The 25,674-nt window shown below is 48.4% G+C and overlaps 1 protein-coding gene across 1 annotated transcript; it reads left to right on the top strand.

The window, feature by feature from the left end:
- Positions 1 to 1,518: 1,518 nt before the first annotated feature.
- ACTL6B (actin like 6B) lies at positions 1,519 to 25,615 on the top strand. Its single transcript, XM_080979851.1, has 14 exons — positions 1,519 to 1,750; positions 4,347 to 4,423; positions 5,207 to 5,372; positions 6,602 to 6,702; positions 6,883 to 6,980; positions 7,991 to 8,085; positions 9,071 to 9,177; positions 11,136 to 11,225; positions 11,523 to 11,584; positions 16,560 to 16,674; positions 18,928 to 19,008; positions 20,992 to 21,087; positions 23,477 to 23,563; positions 24,950 to 25,615. The coding sequence occupies exons 1-14, from the start codon at positions 1,726 to 1,728 to the stop codon at positions 25,028 to 25,030; spliced, it is 1,281 nt and encodes a 426-aa protein (XP_080835977.1). The 5' UTR covers positions 1,519 to 1,725; the 3' UTR covers positions 25,031 to 25,615.
- The last annotated feature ends 59 nt before the right edge of the window (positions 25,616 to 25,674 follow it).

Raw genomic sequence — 25,674 nt, 5'->3', positions numbered from 1 at the left:
ATGCCCCATAGATTCTCTATGGGGTTCAGGTCAGGTGAGTTTGCTGGCCAATCAAGCACAGTAATCCCATGGGCACTGAACCAGGTTTTGGTACTTTGGGCAGTGTGGGCAGGTGCCAAAGTCCTGCTGGAAAATGAAGTCAGCATCCCCATAAAGATCGTCTGTGGAAGGAAGCATGAAGTGCTCCAAAACCTGGTAGACGGCTGCGTTGACCCTGGACTTAAGGAAGCACAGTGGACCAACACCAACTGATGACATGGCTCCCCAAATCAACACAGACTGTGGAAATCTCACACTGGACTTCAAGCATCGGGCATTGTGTGCCTCCCTGTTCTTCCTCCAGACTCTGGGTCCCTGGTTTCCAAATGAGATGCAAAAGCTGCTCTCATCAGAAAAGAGATTTGCTCTATTTGCAGTCCTTATTTTGCTGATTTCATTTAATATTCTAATCATCACAATTATAACAAATTAAGGCTTGACATATCTCGCTTTGCATGTCATGAGTCTATCTCATATATTGTTGTTGTTTAGTCGTTTAGTCGTGTCCGCCTCTTTGTGACCCCCTGGACCAGAGCACGCCAGGCCCTCCTGTCTTCCACTGCCTCCCGCAATTGGGTCAAACTCATGTTGGTAGCTTCGAGAACACTGTCCCACCATCTTGTCCTCCGTCGTCCCCTTCTCCTTCTGCCCTCCATCTTTCCCAGCATCAGGGTCTTTTCCAGGGAGTCTTCTCTTCTCATGAGGTGGCCAAAGTCTTGGGGCCTCAGCTTCAGGATCTGTCCTTCCAGTGAGCACTCAGGGCTGATTTCCTTCAGAATGGAGAGGTTGGATCTTCTTGCAGTCCGTGGGACTCTCAAGAGTCTCCTCCAGCACCAGAATTCAAAAGCATCCATTCTTCGGCGATCAGCCTTCTTGAGGGTCCAGCTCTTACCTTTTGAGCTGAATTACTGAAAGAAATGAACTTTCCCACGATATTCTAATTTCCCGAGTTTCACCTGTAGTAAAACAAAAACGAAGATGTTAGTTAAAAAAACAAACAAAGTGGGACAACTCCATGGAGAAGGAGAGTGCAATAAGCATCTGCTAGCCATGATGGCTCCGCGCTGTCAGAGGCACTAATGCTTCTGAACACCAGTTCGAATCCTGCTGGGGGGACGACTTCCTATGGGGAGAAACTGGCTGGCCAATGTGCAAATGATGGTGGGTTCAAGACGCCAGCCGCCTGATCCAACAGGACTCTTCTTCTTCTTCCTGTGTGCCTTAAGGGTCTCCCTCTGCTTTTTTGCCCCCCTCCCAAGACTGTAAGGGGGTGGCAGCACCCCACCCTAGTCTCCCTGGATTTCAGCTGCCCCCACCGCCTTGGCTCCTTTAAGAATGCAGCTGTTCTCTCTTCTCATTGTCTCCAATGGCAGCCAATCAGGGATTCCGCTGGTCGAGGGGGGGTGCGCTGCTCTGATTGGCTATGACGCATCCCTTACTCCCCCCCACCCCCCTTCCACCTTGATCTCTCCCTCCCTCCCTCCCTCCCTCCGCAGCCCCCTCCCCTCCCCGGGTCGCTGTCCACTGGCCTGGGTGCTGAATTCTCCAAACCAGCCCTGCCCCGTCCGTGGCGAGACCCCCCCAGCCAGAGCCCGGGGGCTCTCAGACACCCACCCACCCACCTACCTATCCACCCACCCAATCCGGAGCATTGCAAAGGGGCGCTGGCGCTGCCTGGGAGCCGCGATGAGCGGAGGGGTCTACGGAGGAGGTAAAGGCTGGGTTGCCATCAGCGTCGCAGCTGCTTGGCTTGGGGAGGGGGGTCCCGGCAGCCCCCACCCCACCAGTTCTGGGCCCTGCATGCATTTGGTCGCGGGGCACGCCCGGGGAGACCCTTCGCCACCAGCATCTCGGTCCGCCTGCACCCCAGCAACAGCTGCATTCCTGCACTTGGCTAGGGCGGCTGGAGAGGGTGTTGCGCCCGCGCGCCCACCCTGCTCATCGCTCCGAGCTGGGGGCTCCCTCCCAGCCAGCCAGGAGGGCAGGGAAACTGCGGAACTCACCCCCACAGGAAGCAGCGGGGACCACCAAGCCGGAGGAGGGGGGAAATTCACGGAGGAGAAGCCTAGCGGCGGCTACCGGCTGCAAGGAGCGGAGAGATGCGCTCTTGCGCGCAAATCCTTGCTTGCTGGTTTGGCCAATGAGGCATCCGGTTGGCCACTGGGAGAAGAGGATGTTGGGCTAGGGGGGCCGCCGGCCTGGTCCAGCAGCCTCGAGGGTCCTTATGCATAGTCCAACTCAGGTGCCAACCTGGTCTTGAGTCAGATCCATCTCTTTTTTTATTGTCCCTGCTGAATGTGACTTGGCTCGCTTCTTTGAGCCGCCTGATTCCTTGGGTGTAAGTGCTGACCAGAGCCCGGGACCTCTAAACTGTGATTATTCATGGACCTTAAAGTCCTCTGCTGGGCAGACCAGGAGAGGCGGTCCCGTAAATACGAGGACCCTAAGCCATTAAGGCGCAGGCCCTGTTGTTCAATTTCTAAACTCCAAGGTCAATAATTATTCATTTTTTCTTGTTACAAAATTGTAAACACATAAATCATAAAACGTGACATGACTATTCATATGTGTCCCTAGGGGGGCAAAATAGTAAATATATTACTTAGTAAATAGTAAATATATATAGTAAATATATTACTTTATATCACGTAATAATGAGATGGTTACAGTAAACCAGTTAAATGAGCTCTTCAGTAAATCAACTTTGAAAATGCAGAATAATAGGAGCAAGATAAAGAGTATTGCATGCTTAACCACGCCATATTGCGGTATATATTGTGGGTCTTTTTCATCAGTGTGCTGTTTCATTTTCATATTTAATAAGCTCACACCATAAAATGTAAAATGTAACACGTTTTGCTCTCTCACCTTGCCACCCTAAATTATTGTGACAACATTTCCAGTATGGCTATTTGCTAGACAATATTATACCAGTGATCAATATTCACCAATTGCTATTCCTTTTCTAGCAGCTGTTAATCAATGTGTTACTAATTCCTTCTTAATCGGTCCATATCTGAAGTATATATATTAAATAAGGCTAATGTTAGGGTTATTGGGATTGTCTGAGCTGTAAGCAGAGATATCTCTTCAAAAAACAGGCTTCCAAAATTGTTCTATTTGCGGGCATTCCCACCACATATGTTCGTATGTACCTATAATTTTGCATCCTTTCCCAACATAACAAGACATCATCAGGCTTCATATATGATAGGCACCTCAGTGAACGTTCCCTAGTACAGTGGTACCTTGGTTTTCAAACGCTTTGGTTCTCAAACTCCGAAAACCCGGAAATGAGTGTTCCGGTTTTCAAAAGTTTTTTGGAAGCCGAACGTCCAATGCTGCTGTCGGCTATTGTTTCTGGAGCACCTGCACCAATCAGAAGCTGCGCCTTGGTTTTCGAACATTTCGGAAGTCAAACGGACTTAAGTTTGGCTCTTTTGTTTTTGCTATTTATTTTGCATGTTTGTTTTTGAGGCTTTTTTGGTTAATTTGTTTTTGCGACTCTGTAGAACCCAGTTCAGCTATTGATTGATTGATTGATTGATTGATGTGTGACTGCGGAAACGGATAAAAGCCCCCCATCCAAACAGTGACTATCATCGGTGTAGGGAAGAAAAAAAATTAAATTTTCATTTTTATCAACGACAATACTGTCTTATTTATTTTATAGTACAGTGCATTGACTATTACTTCCATTTTATAGATCAATGGTCTCGTTAGATAGTAAAATTAATGTTAAATGGCTGTTTTAGGGGTTGTTTTTAAAAGTCTGGAACAGATTAATTCGTTTTGCATTCCTTTCTATGGGAAAGCGTGCCTTGGTTTTGGAACGCGCTTTGGTTTCGGAACAGACTTCCGGAACGGATTAAGTTTGAGAGCCAAGGTACCACTGTAGTTGCTGGCAGAGATTTGTACAGTGCATAAATTGTTCCATTTATCCTATCCCCCCCCCCATGATAATTTTTATTAAGTTTTCCATTTTTAAAATATTCACATTTTGTTACATAATTCCATATCCTAATACATTGCTCTAACAGAGCATCGACCTCCTTCCCTCCCTCTTTCTGACATCCATACATCTTACTAAATTCTTAGCATTTCTTTGATCACTTTTTTACCTTCAATATTTCACCTTCTTATTGGTAAATCAGTTCCCTATTTATCCTTATCAGTGGATAATCCTCATTGGGCACAGAAAAGATAGCAAACTGGGCACTTTGCAAGTCTCCTTGGGGGGGGTGGCATGTCACAAATTCCTCCCCAAATTCCTGAATTTAACCTATATACCTTTGATTCCTCCGTAGATGAGGTTGGAGCTCTGGTCTTCGACATCGGCTCGTTCTCAGTCCGGGCTGGCTATGCTGGCGAAGACTGCCCTAAGGTACAATGCCTGGGGGCACCCCAAAATACCCCACCCCTTCAGCCTCCCCCTCCCTCCTTTAACCCTTTGCCTTCTTCTATTTCTCCCTGAGTCAGTTTCAGTTTAAGGGACGCGGGTGGCGCTGTGGGTTAAACCACAGAGCCTAGGGCTTGCCGATCCGAAGGTCAGTGGTTCGAATCCCCGCAACGGGGTGAGCTCCCGTGGCTCGGTCCCGGCTCCTGCCAACCTAGCAGTTTGAAAGCACACCAGTGCAAGTAGATAAATAGGTACCGCTCTGGCGGGAAGGTAAACGGCATTTCCGTGCGCTGCTCTGGTTCGCCAGAAGCGGCTTAGTCATGCTGGCCACAGGACCCGGAAGCTGTACGCCGGCTCCCTCGGCCAATAAAGTGAGATGAGCGCCGCAACCCCAGTCGTTGGCGACTGGATTTAACTGTCAGGGGTCCTTTACCTTTAATTATTATTATTATTATTATTATTATTATTATTATTATTATTATCCCCCTTCCTGAAATCAAGGCTGCCTTCTGATGTCTTCTAAAAGTCTGAAAGTTGTTTTTCTCTTTGACATCTGAAGGGAGGGCGTTCCACAGGGTGGGCGCCACCACCGAGAAGGCCCTCTGCCTGGTTCCCTGTAACTTGGCTTCTCGCAGCGAGGGAACCGCCAGAAGGCCCTAGGCGCTGGACCTCATAAAATCAAATTTTATGGAAAAAGGGAGGAACAGAGGGTGGCTGGAGGGGTGACGCTCCGCCCCCGCAAAACCCACCCCACCTCTCTCTTTGCAGGCAGATTTCCCCACCACTGTGGGGCTACTCTCTCACGACGAATCGGCGATGGAGCTGGATGGAGACAAGGAGAAAAAATCCGGGAAGGTCTATTATATCGACACCAACTCCTTGCACGTCCCCCGGGAGAACACGGAGGTCATCTCGCCCCTCAAGAACGGAATGAGTATGGGGCATGGCAGCTATGGGGAGGGCGAAGGGTTTGGGGAGGGGTCCTTGACGTGGCACACGAACTAGGCCATTGGAACAATTGGCCTGGATGCTCTACAATTCCCAGAGTTCAGGACGGAGTGAGGGAAGTCCCTCTTCCTGCAGGTTAATCTTTGGAACTCCCCGCCACTGGAGGCCACCAACCTGGCTGGCTTTGAAAGAGAAATTCGTGGCAGGGGAGAGGGCTATCAATAGAAGTAATGCTTCTGAGTACCAGTTGTTGGAAACCACAGGAAGGGTGTGTGTGGGTGTTAGTCTTGTGTTCGAATCCTGCTTGCTAGTTTCGCAGAATGGCAGCTGCCTCTTATTATGGTCTTATGTTTAATTGGGATAATTTATAGGAATGGGAAAAGGATTTCAATTCAGCTCATGTTTAAAGGCAAATCTATCCTCTCACTCTAAAAATAAATAAAATAAAACTAGCCTTTGGAATCTGCAAGTCCTGTATTTTGCAATCTGCTTCTCCAACCGGCCAGCGGTTACAAAAATGCATAGCTTAGGGGAAAGGACTATATTAGTGAAAAACCACCTGCAGATATTTGTTATGTTAGGGGAAATTGTTTCAGAAAATGCGTACGTTACTCAAAACCGCATACAAATACGGTGAATGGGTTTGTTAGGAGAAATTCGCCCTTAATTCCAGGCGAATTTTCCTGAGCACATTTTCCTTTGAACAGTTGCAAATTGAAGTAGAAAATCTGGGCGGCTGAATTTAAGGTTGGTAGAAATGAGAAACTGAGAGCGTGGAGACTGGCCGATCTTTCTACCCCTGTTTGGGAGTCGCTGAAACAGGGGTGAAACTGGTTTAAGTGCACAACAATTTGTCCCCACTTTTGCTCTTCTGCACTGCAGAATCTGTACCTCTTAGCTGTGAAGATCCCCCCCCCATAAAAGCCCACCTTCCCCATAAACATCAAGACGTCGCCAGGCAGGTAGCTTCAGTTGAGCTGCACCCCAGTGCATTGGAGTTACTTGGAAACCGCTAATGTGCATTGAAGCGCATTGGCTGGCTATTCCTTTAACAGCCACAGGTGTCGCTATTCCCCCACTAAACTGCACTGTAACGTCTGATTCAGTGGATGGCGCCCTCTAGTGGGAAGTCCCTGAAACGATGGAGAACTGTTGAAAAGGGTGTTGTTGGAGGGTCCATTCCTGACACTGTCCGAATTCTCCTTTCTACCCCAGTTGAAGACTGGGACTGCTTCCAAGCCATTCTGGACCACACCTACAACAAACACATCAAATCGGAGCCGAACCTCCACCCGGTGCTTATGTCTGAGGCCCCGGTACGTATCCTGCCATGCCCCACTCCCCCAAATCAAAGAATCGTAGAGTTGGAAGGGACCCCCAAAGTCATCTAGACCATCCCCCTGGAATGCAGGAATCCCAGCTGCATAAATCCCCTGTTCTTGTGCGACGTGAAGCAGCCTGCCTCTGTTTCCTTTGCCCCCTCCCCTCTCTTGCAGTGGAACACGAGGGCCAAGCGTGAGAAGCTGACGGAACTGATGTTCGAGCATTATAGCATCCCGGCGTTCTTCCTCTGCAAGACGGCCGTCCTCACCGCGTATCCTAACGGGAAGCGAGGCTCGGTCGCTTTACCTCCCCGCCTGAGCCCAACAACAAGACAGATTACTCTTCCAGCTCCTCTCTGCTACTCCAAAATATCCAGTGGCGGGCAGTTCCAACAGTTAACAACTTCTTCTTCTCCTTCTTCTTCTTTCAGTTATACCTCGGGTTACAGACGTTTCAGGTTGCGTTTTTTTGGGTTACGGACGCGCCAAAACCTGGAAGTACCAGAAGGGGTTACTTTGGCGGTCGCGCATGCGCAGAAGCGCTAAATTGTGCTTTGTGCATGCGCAAAAGCACCAAATCGCAACCCGCGCATGTGCAGACGCAACACTGCGGGTTGTGAACGTGCCTCCCACATGGATCATGTTCGCAACCCGAGCGTCCACTGTATTATTAAAAGGGACACAGGTGGCGCTATGGTCTAAACCACTGAGCCTCTTGGGCTTGGCAATCGGAAGGTCGGCGGTTCGAATCCCCGTGATGGGGTGAGCTCCCATTGCTCGGTCCCAGCTCCTGCCAACCTAGCAGTTCGAAAGCACGTCAAAGTGCAAGTAGATAAATAGGTACCGCTCCAGCGGGAAGGTAAACGGCATTTCCGTGCGCTGCTCTAGTTCGGCAGAAGCGGCTTAGTCCTGCTGGCCACATGACCCGGAAGCTGTACGCCGGCTCCCTCGGCCAATAAAGTGAGGTGAGCGTCGCAACCCCAGAGTCGTTGGCGACTGGATTTAACTGTCAGGGGTCCTTTACCTTTAATTATTATTATTATTATTATTATTATTATTATTATTATTATTATTATCCCCCTTCCTGAAATCAAGGGTGCAAAAATTCGCGCAGTAGCAGCTGTCCAAGATTCCAGGCAGGGAATCTTTCTTACTGCTATTTGGAGATACCATTGGGAATTGAACCTGTGACCTTCTGCATGCAAAGTAGTTCTCCTCCCCCCCCCAAAAAACCCCAACCCACACAGTTTGACTTGCTGAAGCCTTGACTCCTGACCCCCAGTTTTGCAAACGGACGGAGCACTGGACTCGTTCTGGACAGTGGAGCTACACACACAACCGCCATCCCAGTTCATGACGGTTACATCCTGCAACAAGGTCGGAGAAGGGATATCTTTTTTTTTTTTTGTGATTGCCTTTTTATTTTTGTAGCCTTACGTTTTTTAGGAAAAGCTTTTTAAAAGTTGCATTTGTCGGCATATGACACCTGTGCTCAGAGATCTGCACTGCTTGCCTGTTTGCTACCAGGCAGGTCGTTATTGTTATGCAAAGCCCTTAACAACTTGGAACCAGTTTACCTGTGTAAAGGGCCTTATCCGTACTGGGTTTCCCCAGCCACTCTGGGGAACAAAGTATAAAAACACAGTAAGACATCAAGCATTAAAAGCTTCCCTAAGCAGGGCTCCCTTCAGGTGTCTTCTAAAAGTCAGGTAGTTGTTTATTTCCTTGACATCTGATGGGAGGGCGCCACTACCGAGAAGGCCCTGTGCCTGGTTGCCTATAACATCACTTCTCGCAGGGAGGGAACTGCCAGAAGGCCCTCGGAGCTGGACCTCCGTGTCCGGGCCGAACGATGGAGGTGGAGACGCTCCTTCAGGTCTACTGGGCCTTTGAGGCTGTTTAGGGCTTTCAAGGTCAGCACCAACACTTTGAATTGTGCTTGGAAATGTACTGGGAGCCAATGTAGGTCTTTCAGGACCAGTGTTATGTGGTCTCGGCGGCCGCCCCCAGTCACCAGTCTAGCTGCTGCATTCTGGATTAGTTGCAGTTTCCGGGTCACCTTCAAAGGTAGCCCCACGTAGAGCGCATGGCAGTAGACCTGTTACTATTAATAAGAGTAACGATATTAATAAGGGTGGGTTGAAAAGGAGTGATGCATGAGCGCAAAGGATTCTGGGAGGCGGAAGTCCAGACCTCTTGGGTCTGGAGAAACAGCGAGGTGGTTCTGTGGTCTGGGAAGAGGATGCAGAGAGGAGGGGATGGAAGAAGAGCCAAGGGGTCGTGATCCGCAGGAACAGGAAGCTCACAGCTCTCCTCCTCGCTTCATTCCTTCCTTCTTTCCCTCCCTCCCTTCCCCTTTCAGGAATCGTGAAATCCCCTCTGGCCGGAGACTTCATCTCCATGCAGTGCCGGGAACTTTTCCAGGAGATGAACATCGAGATCGTCCCTCCCTACATGATCGCTGCCAAGGTGGTATTGCCCCCTTCCTGTTCCGTCACTAACCAGAGTCGGGGACGGGGACCCAGGGCTTAGCTGCGGCATCCGCTTGGCTTTGAGAAGGCTCCTTGGTGCACAATTCCTGTCAGTGTCCCCAGAACGCAGGAGAGCAGGAAATGGAGGCATTGGCAACGTGACGGGGGCAGAGACCAAGTAGTCCTAAACAAGGCACCAACTTGAGGAAGCCTGGCTTATAAATTTATAAGTATACGGGTTACAAACCTCGTGCACCCTGGAGTGAAACTTTAGGCCCTGATCTAGACCAGAGGAAAGAATCCTGCCTTAGAAATCAATTTTGCTTGCTCTCTCGTTAAGAATAAACCAGCCTCTCCGATGAGGAGCTCTGTGTATCTCTGAAGCTTGCACCTATCCAAATTTTTCCAGTTAAAAGAGTTCCTCCTTTGTTAACGGAGAAATCTGAGGGCTCCCTTGGACAAAAAACAAGGACCCCAGCCAGGAATACCAGAGCAAAACAGCAGCCAGTAGGCTTGGTCTTGATTGAAGACTGCCGCGACAGGACTCCCACCTGCCACCGGGTGGAACAAGATGGAAGCCCCAAACAAAAGGGAACCCAAACTTTTATTAGCTGCTAATCCCTATGTTACACCCCCCCAAACTACATCACTATTACATCACGGTTACATCATGAAAGGGGAGATCTGGTGGCAGTAATCTGAGCATCCTGGACCCTGCCCCATGGTTCCCCTTGTCCTCCACCAAACACCCATCAAGTGTAAAAAGAGATCTTTACATTTCCCTGTTTCCCAGCCAAGTTAATCCCACCCTTTTGTCTTCATCTGGGTTTGTTATTTCTGGAATGGCTACCTGTCTGGCACTCAGGTATCAGGAGGCCAGGGATTATCACTCAGGCAGAGGGGCTGCTGAGGAGCTGAGCTCACCTGTCTATAGGAATTTCTGAAGTTTTCCAATGAGCCAGTACATAGATACATTTATCAGTGAATTCTTACATTTGGTATCATGCAGCAAAAGCCCTTTGAGTAGGCAAGAAGAAACTGTGAAGTGTTTTGTGGGGACAAATCACAAAAGTCACAAAAGTGATTGTGCTGATTTTGGTAGTGGGCTGCAGGTGCAGGATATCTGCTGGAGGGGCAACCCCCCCTCCCAACCTATACATAAATTCCTGCAACACCTTCCACTTGGCTTATGCAGGTAAAATCAGACTTAGGGTCAAGGCTCATGGAAGTGCTCGTCTAACACTTAAAGTCATTGAATTGTAGAGTTGGAAGGGACCCCCAAAGGTCATCTATCCCAACCCCCTTCAACACAAGAATCACAGCTTTAAAAATCCCTGACAGGTGGTTATCCGACCTCTGCTTAATAAACCCCCTTCCTCTGTCAAATGGCTCTTACCCTCAGAAAGTTCTTCCCAACGTTTAGTCAGAATCTCTTTCCTTGTCATTTGAATCTGTTGGTCAGGCGTGCATCTTCGTCTTCTTCGTTCAGACAAGCAACCTTCCCAGTTTAAAAAGCCCTGAGCTCCCAACTGGTTGTGGGATGTTATCATCACTGAAGCAGTCAAATACAACATTTCCTGTCGCCTACAGTGGACTCTGTTGTAAACAAAAATCTGCCCTTATTCCCTTATGGGGGACACAAGAGCCCTTATACAGTGGTGCCTCGCAAGACGAAATTAATTTGTTCCGCGAGTTTTTTCGTCTAGCGAATTTTTCGTCTTGCGAAGCACGGTGTCGGAAAAGTTTTGGAAAAGCTTCAAAAATACCAAAAACCTCAAAAAAGGCTACCACACCGCGTTCTATGAGTTGCAGCCCTTAAGATAAAAAAAAAAGTCATGAATAAAAGTCATTTTATCCAGTTCTGCGCAGTCCCTTAATTTTGTCTGCCATTCTTCTTTCGTCAGTAGCCAACTCCCTCTTTTTTTAATTCTCTCTCCCCAATTTGGTTCCCTGCAGGAGCCGGTCCGCGAAGGCGCACCCCCAAACTGGAAGAAGAAGGAAAAGTTGCCTCAAGTCAGCAAATCGTGGCACAATTACATGTGCAATGTAAGAGACCTCGCCGGACTCCGGGGTTCCTTGGGAGAAGACCGAGAGCTGGGGAGTCAGGACGCCTGGGTCCCTGGAGAGAGGGGGAGGGGGCACGATTCTGGGATCCGGGATGTCTGAGGGTGTGTGTGTGTGTTTGGGGGGCGGCAGGAGGTTTTAAGTGATGACAGCCTGTTGCCAAAAAAAAAGAGGACTTGCATGTCCGAAAGCTAGGACTAGGACCTGGGAGAACAGGGTTCAAATGAATAATATAAGCCATCTTTCTTTACTCCCTTGCTAAACCTTCATCCCCACCAGGAGGTCATCCAAGATTTCCAGGTCTCTGTGCTACAAGTTTCAGATTCTCCTTACGACGAACAGTGAGTAGCTGGGATGGGTTTGGTGACCGGGGTTTGTGTGTGTTGTGGGGCAGAGAGGGCATAAATTTGGGTGTCCACCTCGGAGAATCCGTTGCCTCTGTCCAACTTGGCTGGGGCGACTCTTTCCTTTCATCATCATCATCATCATCATCATTTATTTGTTGTTGTTGAGTCGTTTAGTCGTGTCCGCCTCTTCGTGACCCCCTGGACCAGAGCATGCCAGGCCCTCCTGTCTTCCACTGCCTCCCGCAGTTTGGTCAAACTCATGCTGGTAGCTTCCAGAACACTGTCCCACCATCTCGTCCTCCGTCGTCCCCTTCTCCTTGCGCCCTCCATCTTTCCCAACATCAGGGTCTTTTCCAGGGAGTCTTCTCTTCTTATGAGGTGGCCAAAGTCTTGGAGCCTCGGCTTCAGGATCTGTCCTTCCAGTGAGCACTCAGGGCTGATTTCCTTCAGAATGGAGAGGTTGGATCTTCTTGCAGTCCATGGGACTCTCCAGAGTCTCCTCTAGCACCAGAATTCAAAAGCATCCATTCTTCGGCGATCAGCCTTCTTTATGGTCCAGCTCTCACTTCCATACATCACGAGTGGGAAAACCAGAGCTTTAACTATACGGACCTTTGTTGGCAACCCATTTATTTATTTTTTATTCATTAATTCATTCATACCCCGCCCATCTGGCTGAGTTTCCCCAGCCACTCTGCGTGGCTCCCAACAGAATACTAATAATAATAATTTTGAAAAAGCGATAATGCTGTAAGGTTTTTAACACTCGATTGGGAGCCGCCCAGAGTGGCTGGGGAAACTCAGCCAGATGGGCGGGGTATAAATAATAACTTATTATTAAACATCAAACATTAAAAAACTTCCCTAAACAGGGCTGCCTTCAGGTGTCTTCTAAAAGTCAGATAGTTGTTTATTTCCTTGACATCAGCTGGGAGGGCGTTCCCCAGGGTGGGCGCCACCACCGAGAAGGCCCCCTGCCTGGTTCCCTGTAACTTCATTTCTCGCAGGGAGGGAACTGCCAGAAGGCCCTCAGAGCTGGACCTCAGTGTCTGGGATGGATGATGGGGTTGGAGACGCTCCTTCAGGTCTACTGGGCCCTTGAGGCCATTTAGGGCTTTCAATTTCAGCACCAACACTTTGAATTGTGCTCATAAACGTACTGGGAGCCAATGCAGATCTCTCAGGACCGGTGTTATGTGGTCTCGGCAGCCGCTCCCAGTCCCCAGTCTAGCTGCCGCATTCTGGATTAGTTGTAGTTTCTGTAGAATCGTTGTAGAGTTGAAAGGGACCCCCAAGAATCATCCAGCCCAACCCGCTCCTGCAGGTCAGGAATGACACCGTTTCCTTGGTGGCCATGCTCCTCATAATCTCCTCCATTTGACCTTTTGGGAACCGTCTTTGGCTGCTCCCGAGACTCAGAGGCCTCGGAATACTTATTTATTTATTCCGAAAAATTTACACACTGCCTTATCGCGAAAAGAGAACATCAGAGTGGTTTTTCCAAAAAAAGACGAAGCAAGAAGATTATGGAAGGTGAAAAAACAATATAAAGGGAAAGTAACGCTAGATTAAAACATGCACAAGATTGCTAAACACATGGGTAAAGGTAAAGGGACCCCTGACCATTAGGTCCAGTCGTGGCCGACTCTGGGGTTGCGGCGCTCATCTCGCTTTATTGGCCGAGGGAGCTGGCGTACAGCTTCCAGGTCATGTGGCCAGCAGGACTAAGCCACTTCTGGCGAACCAGAGCAGCGCACGGAAACGCCGTTTACCTTCCCGCTGGAGCGGTACCTATTTATCTACTTGCACTTTGACGTGCTTTCGAACTGCTAGGTTGGCAGGAGCAGGGACCCAGCAACGGGAGCTCACCCCATTGCAGGGATTTGAACTGCCGACCTTATGGTCGGCAAGTCCTAGGCTCTGTGGTTTAACCCACAGCGCCACCCGTGTCCCTTTGAACACATGGGTAGGCTGGTCTAAATGGTAATGTTTTTAGCCAGCGCCAAAAGGAGTGCAGTGAAGATGCCTGCCCTTATATCAAGAGGCAGAGAGTTCCGAAGTGCAATAATTATTTTTGTAAAGATGAATATATGACTGGCTGCCTAGCTAGCCGGCCATTGCTCCCTATGAAGCATGTTGGAGCGAATTTACAATGCAGCAAGGAGCTCAGTAAAACAAATGTGGCATACAGTGCTCCCTTGGTTCTCAAACGCCTTGGTACTCAAACAACACGGAAGCCAAACACTGCAAACCCGGAAGGAAGTGTTCCAGTTTGCGAACTTTTTTCAGAAGCCAAACATGCTCCGTTTTGAGTGTTACGTTTCCGTTTTGAGTCTTACGCTGAGGTATGCCTGTTTTCGCGATTTATTTTGCGTTTTTGCTTTCGCGGCTCTTTTTGTTTTGGTTTTGTGACCGTGCAGAACCCGGTTCAGCTACTGATGGATTGATTGTGTGACTGCAGTACATTGTATATTGCTTTCATTTTATGGATCAATGGTCTCGTTAGCTAGTAAAGTTGCTGTTTTAGGGGTTGTTTTTAAAAAGTCTGGAATGGATTAATCCATTTTACATTGCTTTCTATGGGAAAGCGCACATTGGTTTTGGAACGCTTTGGTTTTGGAGCGGACTTCCGGAACGGATTAATTTTGAGAGCCAAGGTACCACTGCATAGAAAGTCAGAATATAGCTGACTCGCTCGTGTCAGGGGAAGGTTTAGATTTGAGGGAGGCAAAAGGACGGCAATTTGGGGGACAAAGTGGAGGTGACCCTTCAGTGCGGACGCTACAGGACAGAAATAGATTTGCATCATGATGGGGAGTCATGTTTCTCCTGTGGAAACTCAGCGAAAGTAAAAACAGGCAGCCAGGTAGCAAGAACGACAGAGTGTCCCGTGCTACTTGGGAGAGTGACGCAGAAGCATCTTTCCAGGACTAAGCACCCAGTTTCCCAGATCTCACGAATCACAGACTCGTAGAATTGGAAGGGGTACCCGATGGTCATCCAGTCCAACCCTCGAACCTCAACTCATCAATTTGAACTCGGGTCCAGGAAAGATCATGTCGGCCATCCTTAACAAGGTGACCTCCATGGCTGAGGCTCATGGGAGTTGTAGTCCGAAGCAGCTGGAAGTAGCCAGGTTAGGGGAGGCTGGCTTATGGGGAACTCCCCCCCAAAAAACCCAATGAAATCAACAGTGAGAAACAACGTAATAATGTAAGACTTTTGAAAAAGTTAAAAGAACAATAGGCAAAAAGAAATCCCAACAGATTGAAACTCGTGCCAGCTCAGTTGGTAGAGCAAGAGACTCACGAGACGCTTAACCTCAGGGTTGTGGGTTCGAGTCCCGCATTGGGCAAAAGCGGGTTGGGCTAGATGACCCTTGGATCCCTTTCAGCTCTACATTTCTGTGATGCTAAAGATCTGGACAGGCCTGTCTAAACAATAATGTTTCCAGAAGGCGCTGAAATAGCGTGGCTTGCTCTATGGTTTTAACCCCTTCATGCGTGCATGAGAGTTAAGCAAGCTGATTTATCCCACATCCAGGAGCGTTGATGTGAAAGCAGAAGAGAACCGTCATGGCTAGTAGCTGTCATAGCCATCTCCTCCTCCATGAATTTGACCCATTCCCCTTTTAAAGCCATCCGAGTGGGTGGCCATCACTGCGTACTGAGGCAAGGAGTTCCACAGTCCATCTGTGTGCTGTCTTATGAATGACTTTTTTTTAAAAAAAATAATCATCCAACATTCATCTTTGTTGGATGTCCAGTGTTAGGAGAGAGGGAATAAAAATTCTCTCTATCCAAGCATGCTGTGCACAGGGCCGGATTTAGGTTAGATGAGGCCCTGAGCTACTGATGGTAATGGGGCCCTTTAAATGTCCAGCTGTCCTTTGTCAACAACAAATTGTTGCTCTTTTTCCATGTTGAATATATGCTATATGGTCATTTATGGACCTAATAGGCACCGTATTTTTCGCGCTATAAGACGCACCAGACCACAAGACGCACCTCGTTTTTGGAGGAGGAAAACAAGAAAAAAAATATTCTGAATCTCAGAAGCCAGAACAGCAAGAGGGGATTGCTGCGCAGTGAAAGCAGAAATCCCTCTTGCTGTTCTGGCTTCTGGGATAGCTGCACAGCCTGCATTCGCTCCATAAGACGCACACACATTCCCCCTTACTTTTTAGGATGGAAAAAGTGAGTCTTGTAGAGCAAAAGATACGGTATCTAAAGCCATTTGCACGTAACAAATAGGAGCCTACACAACAGAAAACACTGTCGCTGTATGTCGGTTTTATTTTATTTGTTTTTTATCTTATATTTTGGAAATGTACATCCAGTTTATTTTCCTTTAAGTTTTTTGGGGGCCCCCAAGAGAGTGGGGCCCTAAGCTATAGCTTGTTTGTTGTTGTTTAGTCGTTTAGTCGTGTCCGCCTCTTCGTGGCCCCCTGGACCAGAGCACGCCAGGCACTCCTGTCTTCCACTGCCTCCCGCAGTTGGGTCAAACTCATGCTGGTAGCTTCAAAAACACTGTCCCACCATCTCGTCCTCCGTCGTCCCCTTCTCCTTGTGCCCTCCATCTTTCCCAACATCAGGGTCTTTTCCAGGGAGTCTTCTCTTCTCATGAGGTGGCCAAAGTCTTGGAGCCTCAGCTTCAGGATCTGCCCTGCACTCAGGGCTGATTTCCTTCAGAATGGAGAGGTTGGATCTTCTTGCAGTCCATGGGACTCTCAAGAGTCTCCTCCAGCACCACAATTCAAAAGCATCCATTCTCCGGCGATCAGTCTTCTTTATGGTCCAGCTCTCACTTCCATACATCACAACTGGGAAAACCATAGCTTTAACTATACGGACCTTTGTTGGCAAGGTGGTGCCTCTGCTTTTTAAGATGCTGTCTAGGTTTGTCATTGCATAGCTTGTTTAGCTTATACGTAAATCCGGCTGTGCCCTCGCCCTCTTGTCCCGAGCAGGGTAGCTGCGCAGATGCCCACCGTCCACTACGAAATGCCCAACGGCTACAACACAGACTACGGGGCGGAGAGGCTTCGTATCCCCGAGGGGCTTTTCGACCCCTCCAATGTGAAGGTGAGTGGGCAGGGGGCCAGAAGATGAAATAAGGATCAAGGCAAGGGTGGGGAGTTTGCGCCCGCTTCTACTGATTGATTTGCTTTCGAAAAATCGGCACACCTCTTGATTACAAAACAAAAAAACTCCTCAGTGCACACAGAGGCTTGGAGCATGCGCAGAGTTCTGATTGATGAACGGCGCAATCCCAAACACAGTGACTCGGAAGCGATCACCATTGAAATCAAGGGGGGGGTGTTTCTGCCAGGTAAGGGGGCGCAGGGAGTGGTGTAGCCTCAGAAAACATTTATTGCTTATTCAGAATTAAATTTATTTGTGGGGGTGTGTGCTGGAAATCAGAGCGGTTTGCAGAAAAGCGAAAAAGCAAGCTGATAATTAGCACTAGGATTATCTGTAGTCAGAACTAACAACAATAATGTAGGACTTTTGGAAAGTTAAAATAGATTAAAAACTGCGTTGGCTTCCTAAACATCCAGACGGCCTCGCCTAAACAAATATGTTTTCAGCAGGCACCAATGCTAGTAGGGTTGAAAGGGACACCCAAGGGCCATCTAGTCCAACCCCCTGCAATGCTGAAGAATCCCTGACAGATGGCCACCTAAACTCTGCTTAAAAACCTCCAAGGAAGGAGAGTCCGCCACCTTCCGAAGAAATCTGTTTCACTGTCAAACGGTTCTTATCATGAGAAAGTTCTTCCTTATGTGTAGTCAGAATCTCCTTTCTTGTCACTTGAAGCCATGGGTTCGAGTCCTACCCTCTGGAGCAGGAGATAACAAGCTTGCTCCATCTACCCTGGGACATCCCTTCAGATATTCGGAGGTGGCGTTCCCAAAGCAAGGAAGGATTGGACTCTGATTAATAAAATACACAGAGGCTTGACCAGCAAGACTCTGGGAGGAGTGCGTATAATAATTCCCTCTCCACCCCTCGGCCCAGGTCGTTTTATTCACAAAAGAACGTTTTACACAGTGTTCGTAAGAACCAATCAGATTTCCTCTGAGCATTTCAAAAAATGGGACAAAGTTAAAAGTTAAAACTACAAAGAGCTAATTCCTACTTGAGCATGCATACGTAATTCAGAGTAAATAAAAGAGGAAGCAAGGAGGAATGCTTTTAGGAAACTCTGGAGGTCGTAAACAGCAATAAACAGGAGAAGAAGGATAAGTAGTACCGTATTTTTCGCTCTATAACACACACCTGACCATAACACGCGCGTAGTTTTTAGAGGAGGAAAACAAGGAAAAAAATATTCTAAACAAAACAGTGGAAGTATGATTTTTGTGGTTCATGCTGTGGCCACAGACATGTGATCTGACGGTGAGTTTGGGGTAGCCCAATGCAAAAATCCTGAGGATCCATGTGGATCCGTGCTTTGTAACCACGTTTTAAGTGGGAAGAGAAGGAAAAGCTCTCAAGGGACAAGGAGCACGCGTGGGGTGGGTGGAGAAGGATGTTGCTAATAATGCAGAAGAGGGGTATAAGGGGAGAAGGCTCCTCTCCTCTCCCGCTTTGCTCCTTTAAAGCAAGCAGGCTCTGCTTCCTCCTCCCCGGCTTAGCGAGCTGAAAAACTTTGCTGCTATTTAGCGAGCTGAGTGGGGAGGAGAGAGGGACAGAGAGCACGCTCACTTTAAAGCAGCCAACCAGACAGGAGCTGCTTACACCTGTGTAAGCGGCTCCTCTCCCGCTTTGCTGTTTCAAAGCGAGCCACGGAGGAGGGAAGGAAGGGGAACCATGGATCCTCTGCTCACGACTGCAGCAGATCCCCTCACCATCCGTAGGTATTCACTCCATAACACGCACAGACATTTCTCCTTACTTTCTAGGAGGGAACAAGTGTGTGTTATGGAGCGAAAAATATGGTATTTACCATTTCCTTGTGAACGATTAGCAAACTACATCAAAGCTACCTTCTATCTTTATGACCCAGGATGCCTGGTGAAGCAACTGGCCTGTGCTTCAGAATGTTTATACGTGCTTGTCAGGTGTAGAGAAAGCAATTGCCAGAGGTGGAGAGGCTTGTGGGATTTGATCAGAAATTATTGTCAATGAATCAAACCCAGTCAACGCAATGCTTTCATCGTGGACACAATGGCTTGATGCATATTTTATAATTCCTCATAGGAATCCCATCTGACCCCCACACTCTGGATATCTGCACTCCTACATTCAGAGGTGGCTATCCTACCCCATCTCAGTCTCCTCTTCTCCAACCTAAACACCCCAAACTCCCTCAATCTCTGCCTCTCTCTCTAGGGCCTGTCTGGAAACACAATGTTGGGGGTTGGCCACGTGGTCACGACCAGCATCGGGATGTGCGACATCGATATCCGGCCAGTGAGTTGTCTCCCCTCACCTTAACTCTTCCCCCTCCTAGTAGGGGATGCGGGTGGTGATGTGGTCTGAACCACATCGGAAGGTCAGCGGTTCAAATCCCCGCGACGGGGTGAGCTCCCATTGCTCGGTCCCAGCTCCTGCCAACCTAGCAGTTCGAAAGCACCTCAAACTGCAAGTAGATAAATAGGTACCACTGTGGCGGGAAGGTAAACAGTGTTTCCATGCATAGCTGTCAACCATCCCTTATTTGGCGGGAAAGTCCCTTATCCCAACGCCGTGTCCCACTGCTGTCCCTTATTGATGATGTCCCTTAAATTTCCCGGGTTTCAAAGGAAGCAGCTCCTCTCCCTCCCTCCCTGCCTGCCAACCAGGGAGGAGGGACGCTCCAACTGTGTTGTTTGGCTGCGTTGCTCACCCAATAAGGAGTCTAAGAACGACTGGGGGTGGAGCTTGCATGCCTTGTGCCAATCAAATCGGCCGCGTTGCCTGGGGACTCGCCTTTGCTCAGCGCTTCCCAGCGGAGAGGGGGCGGTGGTTTTCCTTGCTGCATCCCCTTTGCCGGGTTGCTGCGCTGTGGGAACCACCGCTTGAGGCTTCGTTTGGCTGCTGGCTGGGCTTTCTGCCTTTGGCTCGGAGGGGCTCAGAAGTCGAACATACCTGTCTTCGGAAAATCCCTTATTTTGGCTGCTGATCCCTTATTTTCAAGGCTGCTGGTCCCTTATTTTCAAATCTGTAAGTTGACAGCTATGTTTCCATGCGCTCTGGTTTCCGTCATGGTGTCCCATTGCGCCAGTAGCAGTTTAGTCCAGCTGGCCACATGACCCAGAAAACTGTCTGTGGACAAACGCCGGCTCCCTCGGCCAGTAAAGCGAGATGAGCGCCGCAACCCCATAGTCGCCTTTGAGTGGACATAACCATCCAGGGGTCCTTTACCTTTCACCTTGCCCCCTGCTAGGGTTTCCGGTCTGGGGCCAAGTAGTTGTGGGTTTCTGAGGCAAGAGGAGCTGGCCAGGGAATGCACAAAACCAGCCCACCACCTTTATTTTAGCTTCGGTTCAGAACTCTTCCGGTATATTCTGCTGTTGCAAAAACAAAACAAAACCAAAAACATAGATAAAGGTAAAGGGACCCCTGACCATTAGGTCCAGTCGCGGCCGACTCTGGGGTTGCGGCGCTCATCTTGCTTTACTGGCCGAGGGAGCTGGCGTACAGCTTCTGGGTCATGTGGCCAGCATGACTAAGCCGCTTCTGGTGAACCAGCGCTGTGCACGGAAACACCGTTTACCTTCCCGCCGGAGCGGTACCTATTTATCTACTTGCACTGGTGTGCTTTTGAACTGCTAGTTTGGCAGGAGCAGAGACCGAGCAACGGGAGCTCAACCTGTCGCGGGGATTCGAACCACCGACCTTCCGATCGGCAAGTCCTAGGCTCTGTGGTTTAACCCACAGCGCCACCAGCGTCCCAACCGAAAACATAGAAAGGAGAATTCCTGGGTGCCGAGATTCAAGTTTAGGGCATGTACTTTTCCGTGAGGGAACCCGAGTAGATATTTATAGTCACAAAACATGCTGAATCAAAGCGAAGCATGGAAATATAGGCTGTCAGACCTTTCAGATATCCCCTCTCCCCTTAGCATGGAAAAAGACGTTTAGTAAGTTAAAAAAAATAAAAGTGCTTTGCACGACCCCCAAAGAAAAATAATAAAGCAATAAAATTCAAAACAGCAAGAATGAATTGCGCATTTATTCAAAATCCAATTAAAACTCTTTAAGTTAATTCAACAAAATGGGTGGGCTGCCTCCAGTGACAGCCTTTTACGCTGTTAAGGGGGTTAATGTGGGGGAAATGGCAGGGGAGTTGTTGACCGGAGACCCACAACACGATGGTTGCAAAAGCCAGATTCCTCCGAGTTAAAGGAATTCGAAGGTGGCCCCCCTCCCAAAAAAACGGCTCCTAATATAACACTTATCCTTTCTCTGAAGGGCCTCTATGGGAGTGTCATCGTCACAGGGGGAAACACTTTGCTGCAAGGCTTCACGGACCGCCTCAACCGGGAACTCTCTCAGAAAACGCCACCGGTGAGTTTCTGTGTGTAAGAGAGAGAATGAGGGACTTTGGGGTCACACAGGGCTCTTCAGCAGGCAACATGGAGTCACAGAACCGCAGAGTCTGGTGGGACCCTGAAATATACTCGGAGTCGAGAGTGGATTTCATGCTCTTTATTCAGCTCATAGTGGTGAGAAGGAATGGAAGTTCCCCCCAGAATGTCTGCTTTATATACGTTATTTACACAATGGGCCCCACGTGATTGGCTAATTCTGGGATTCTCCTGTAGGCCAATCAGGTTGCGGATTCACTTCCACCTGGAGCTGGATTGGGTGGCTCCTGCGGACCAATCAGACTGCTGCATTCTGAATCCTTTTGTTCTAGGACCAATCAGACTGCTGCATTTTGGACCCTATTGTTCTAGGACCAATCAGACTGCTGCATTCTGGACCCTATTGTTCTAGGACCAATCAGACTGCTGCATTCTGAATCCTATTGTTCTAGGACCAATCAGACTGCTGCATTCTGAATCCTATTGTTCTAGGACCAATCAGACTGCTGCATTCTGAATCCTATTGTTCTAGGACCAATCAGTACATAACAGACCCAAAGGGTCATCCAGCCTAAACCAAGTTGAGGGAGCGGGGAATGTCCTGGCCCATTCGGTTAAGAGGGGAGACTCCATGGTGTCGATTGCTTTTTGCTCAGAGATCTCACCTCGTATTGTATCGTAAAACCTTTATTGGCATCACATCCAAAGCAAATCAATTACCACTTCCCCAGTGGCACAAAACATTTGCTAAAAGAAAAAAGGAGGCAGAGCAGTCTATCGTCACATCTCTTGGTCTCCAGGGAAGTCAGACGTCTGCAGTGTATTTTGACGACAAAAAACCAAATAGAGATATTTAGCCACTAACTTGGTGAGCTCCTGATCGTTCCCCAGTAATAGAAAATGTATGACCTTTGACTCTGGTTTCCATTTGGGGATACAGAGTTGATCTATAAATTGCTGGCGGAGATCAGCGTATAGTTTACAACTGAGAACCATATGTTTAAGGGTTTCTGCCAGGTGGTCTTCACATGGGCAAGTTCTTTCTCCTTCCACCCTGTCTGAGAACCTTCCCCAAAGGAGGTTGGATGGATTTGAATTAAACCTGGCCAGCGAAAATGCCCTTCTTTCTTGAGGGTTAAGCAGAAATTCAAGGTAATTGTGGTTAGTTTCATGTGCCCAAGAAAGTTGAAAATAAAGAGGGGAACATGTTTTCTCTGCTGCTACTGTTAGTTCTTGGCGTTCAGTATCCCACAACCTAGTTTTTATTATAGCCTTGGCAGATGGTAGGGACATTGATCGCAAAAGTTCCACTGACAGCCCGAGTTGCTGTACCTTCTTGTTAAACTGTTGTTGTTGTCCAACTCTTTGTGACCCCCTGGACCAGAGCACGCCAGGCACTCCTGTCTTCCACTGCCTCCCACAGTTTGGTCAGACTCATGGTGGTAGCTTCGAGAACACTGTCCCACCATCTCGTCCTCCGTCGTCCCCTTCTCCTTGCGCCCTCCATCTTTCCCAACATCAGGGTCTTTTCCAGGGAGTCTTCTCTTCTCATGAGGTGGCCAAAGTATTGGAGCCTCCGCTTCAGGATCTGTCCTTCCAGGGAGCACTCAGGGCTGATTTCCTTCAGAATGGAGAGGTTGGATCTTCTTGCAGTCCATGGGACTCTCAAGAGTCTCCTCCAGCACCAGAATCCAAAAGCATCCATTCTTCGGCGATCAGCCTTCTTTATGGTCCAGCTCTCACTTCCATACATCACTACTGGGAAAACCAGAGCTTTAACTATACGGACCTTTGCTGGCAAGGTGATGTCTCTGCTTTTTAAGATGCTGTCTAGATTTGTCATTGCTTTTCTCTCAAGAAGCAGGCATCTTTTAATTTCGTGGCTGCTGTCACCATCTGCAGTGATCATGGAGCCCAAGAAAGTAAAATCTTCTACTTCTAACGCTACAGCCTATATCCACTTCCAAAGCTATCCTAAAGTTGATATTTTCAGGATGTTTAAATGAGCATTCTAAATTGTAAAACAGAAAATCTAATAAAAATGAGAGAGAGAGAGAGAGAGAGAGAGAGAGGGAGAGAGAAATATTTGGGGTCCTTAAGAGAGCCAAGATGGCTTCAGGATTGTTCTGTGTACTAAAACAAAGTGCCTGGTTTTTTCACTGAATATTTCCTAATTTTGAAGGATCGGCTGCCTGTGGCCTGCTATGTGTGCGCACCTTAGAACTGTTATAACACCGGTTAGTTTGCAGAGGGCAGGACAAGCCTGTTTTAACACCTGCCCAGCCAGATGAGCGGGGTATAAATAATAATAAATAATAATAATAATAATAATTATGCAAACTCCTCTTTTCTCTCTCCGCATTGTGTAGAGCATGCGCTTGAAGCTGATCGCCAGCAACAGTACCATGGAAAGGAGGTTCAGTCCTTGGATTGGGGGCTCCATCCTGGCCTCTCTCGTGAGTCTGGGGCCCTGGAGGCTGCCGTGGGTCAGAGGAAGAGGAGGGTGGGGAAAGGGGGAGGGAGGCTGGGAGCCAGGACTCCTGGGTTCTCTGGAGGACCTTCAGAGGCCCTAAGCACTGAAAAGATTTTGGTGCCCCCGTATATATTTAATTCAGAATATAAACAACAATGGACTGTAGAATAAAATTTTATTTTTCAAGATGAAACAAAACCGACAGTTTTGTATATCATTAATCACTATTATTCTTCCTTCCTTCCTTCCTTCCTCTTCCTTCCTTCCTCTTCCTTCCTTCCTTCCTTCCTTCCTTCCCCTTCCTTTATTTTTCTTTTTTTCTTTCTTTCCCTCCCTCCCTCCCTCCCTCCCTCCCTCCCTCCCTTCCTTTCCCTTCCTTTCTTTTTCTTTCTTTCCCTTCCTTCCTTCCTTCCTTCCTTTCCCTTCCATTCTTTTTCTTTCTTTTCCTTCCTTTTCCTTTTTTCCTCCCTTTCTTTTTCTTTCTTTCTTTCTTCTTTCTTTCTTTCTTTCTTTCTTTCTTTCTTTCCCTTCCTTCCTTCTCCTTCCTTCCTTCCTTCCTTCCTTCCTTCCTTCTTCTTTCTTTCTTTCTTTCTTTCTTTCTTTCTTTCTTTCTCTCTTTCCCTTCCTTCCTTCCTTCCTTCCTTCCTTTCCTTCCTTCCTCTCTCTTCTCTCCCTCATTTCATCTATTGTGGGGCCTTTGTTGGGGCGGGGGGAGAACCTGATTCAGCTGTGCCATATGGTCCATGGGTTAGGGTTAAGGTTAGGGGGCAGCCGCCCCAAACACTACGCCCATGATATGGTCCATGGACATTTCCGAAAGCCTGGGCCACTCCCACTCCCAATGTGATTCTAAAGTTCCAAACTGCGAATCACGACTCAAGAGTTCAAGGGCCAATGGCAGAGGCCCAAATCCTGAAATGTTCTGTGATTGGATGATGTGTATCGAATCAGGAGCTCAGAATCCTTAGTCCAGAGACTCAAGCTCAGGCAAACACAGACCCACTGAATACATAACACCCCCTTCCTTTGATACCCCAAACAGGGGCTGCATTTTAAATTGCATTTTAACCGGTATTTTAAATTGGTTCCCCCCCCCATTATGTTTTTACTGTGATTTTATTGGTTTTAGTGCCCTGAGGGCAGGGTATAAATAAAATTTATTATTATTATTATTATTATTATTATTATTATTATTATTATTATTTTGCTCAGTGTCTAATCCAGCCTAGGGAACCGGGATCCAAGACGTGGACTAGGAGCTGGTGTGTGTAGCTCAGGGGTCTCTGAGTTTGGGGTTGGGGGCCTGGGAGGGAAGACCCGGACGCCTGGGTTTGTTTCCTCGTCTCCTTCCTCTCCTTCTCGTCCGCAGGGCACCTTCCAGCAGATGTGGATCTCCAAACAGGAATACGAGGAAGGGGGCAAACAGTGCGTGGAGAGGAAATGCCCCTGATTCGGGCGGGCAGCCCGCCTCCCCTTTTGCCCTCCCTCTCTCCCCCCCCCAGGAGACCCCTGCCTCGTGGATCCTGCAGCCCCTCCCAGCGACTCCCTCCCTTCGAAACGCACCCCAGACTTGCCCCTCTGCAACCGAGGCTCTTTGCCCTCTCGGCACCTTCTCCCCTCTCCAAAGAACCCGGGTGTCCTTCCGAACCCCCCGTTTGCCCCCCACTCCTGAGAAGAACCTAGGAGTCTTGCGCCCACCGACGCTTGCGCCCACATCGGAGAACCCAGGAGATGAAGGAGGGCAGATTTCAAGCTGCTGGATCACTGGAGAGACAGGAAGGAAGGCCTCTCCATCTCCTGCATCGCAGGGGGTTGGGATGGATGACCTTTGGGGGTCCCTCCCAGCGCTACAGTTCTCTTTGTCAAGGCAGAGGGGGGTTTGGAGGTCATCTTCGGCGGGCGCCGTGCCTCTCCCCCTTCACCTCCCCTGTTGCTGTTTTATATGTAAACCTGGGTGGATCTATTTATTCGATGGACTGACATGGATTGACATTGATTATTCTCCTTTCATTTTATTTTATTTTTATTTTGGTGTCGGAAAAATAATAAACGTGTGAGGTTGTGTTTTTGTAAAAAAAAAAACCAAAACCCTGT

Source organism: Podarcis pityusensis (assembly GCF_964106645.2).
Source record: "Podarcis pityusensis genome assembly, chromosome: 13".
NCBI classification, from domain to species: domain Eukaryota; kingdom Metazoa; phylum Chordata; class Lepidosauria; order Squamata; family Lacertidae; genus Podarcis; species Podarcis pityusensis.
The sequence above is the reverse complement of the archived record's forward strand: the minus strand, read 5'-3'. Positions and strand labels throughout refer to the sequence as shown.

What these genes read in the sequence shown, in the direction of transcription:
- ACTL6B (XM_080979851.1), top strand. Translation starts at nt 1,726, where the DNA reads ATGAGCGGAGGGGTCTACGGAGGAG. An exon ending in CCTACATGATCGCTGCCAAG is followed by an intron (nt 9,178 to 11,135) that starts GTGGTATTGCCC and finishes GGTTCCCTGCAG; the next exon opens with GAGCCGGTCCGCGAAGGCGC. An exon ending in GGCACAATTACATGTGCAAT is followed by an intron (nt 11,226 to 11,522) that starts GTAAGAGACCTC and finishes CATCCCCACCAG; the next exon opens with GAGGTCATCCAAGATTTCCA.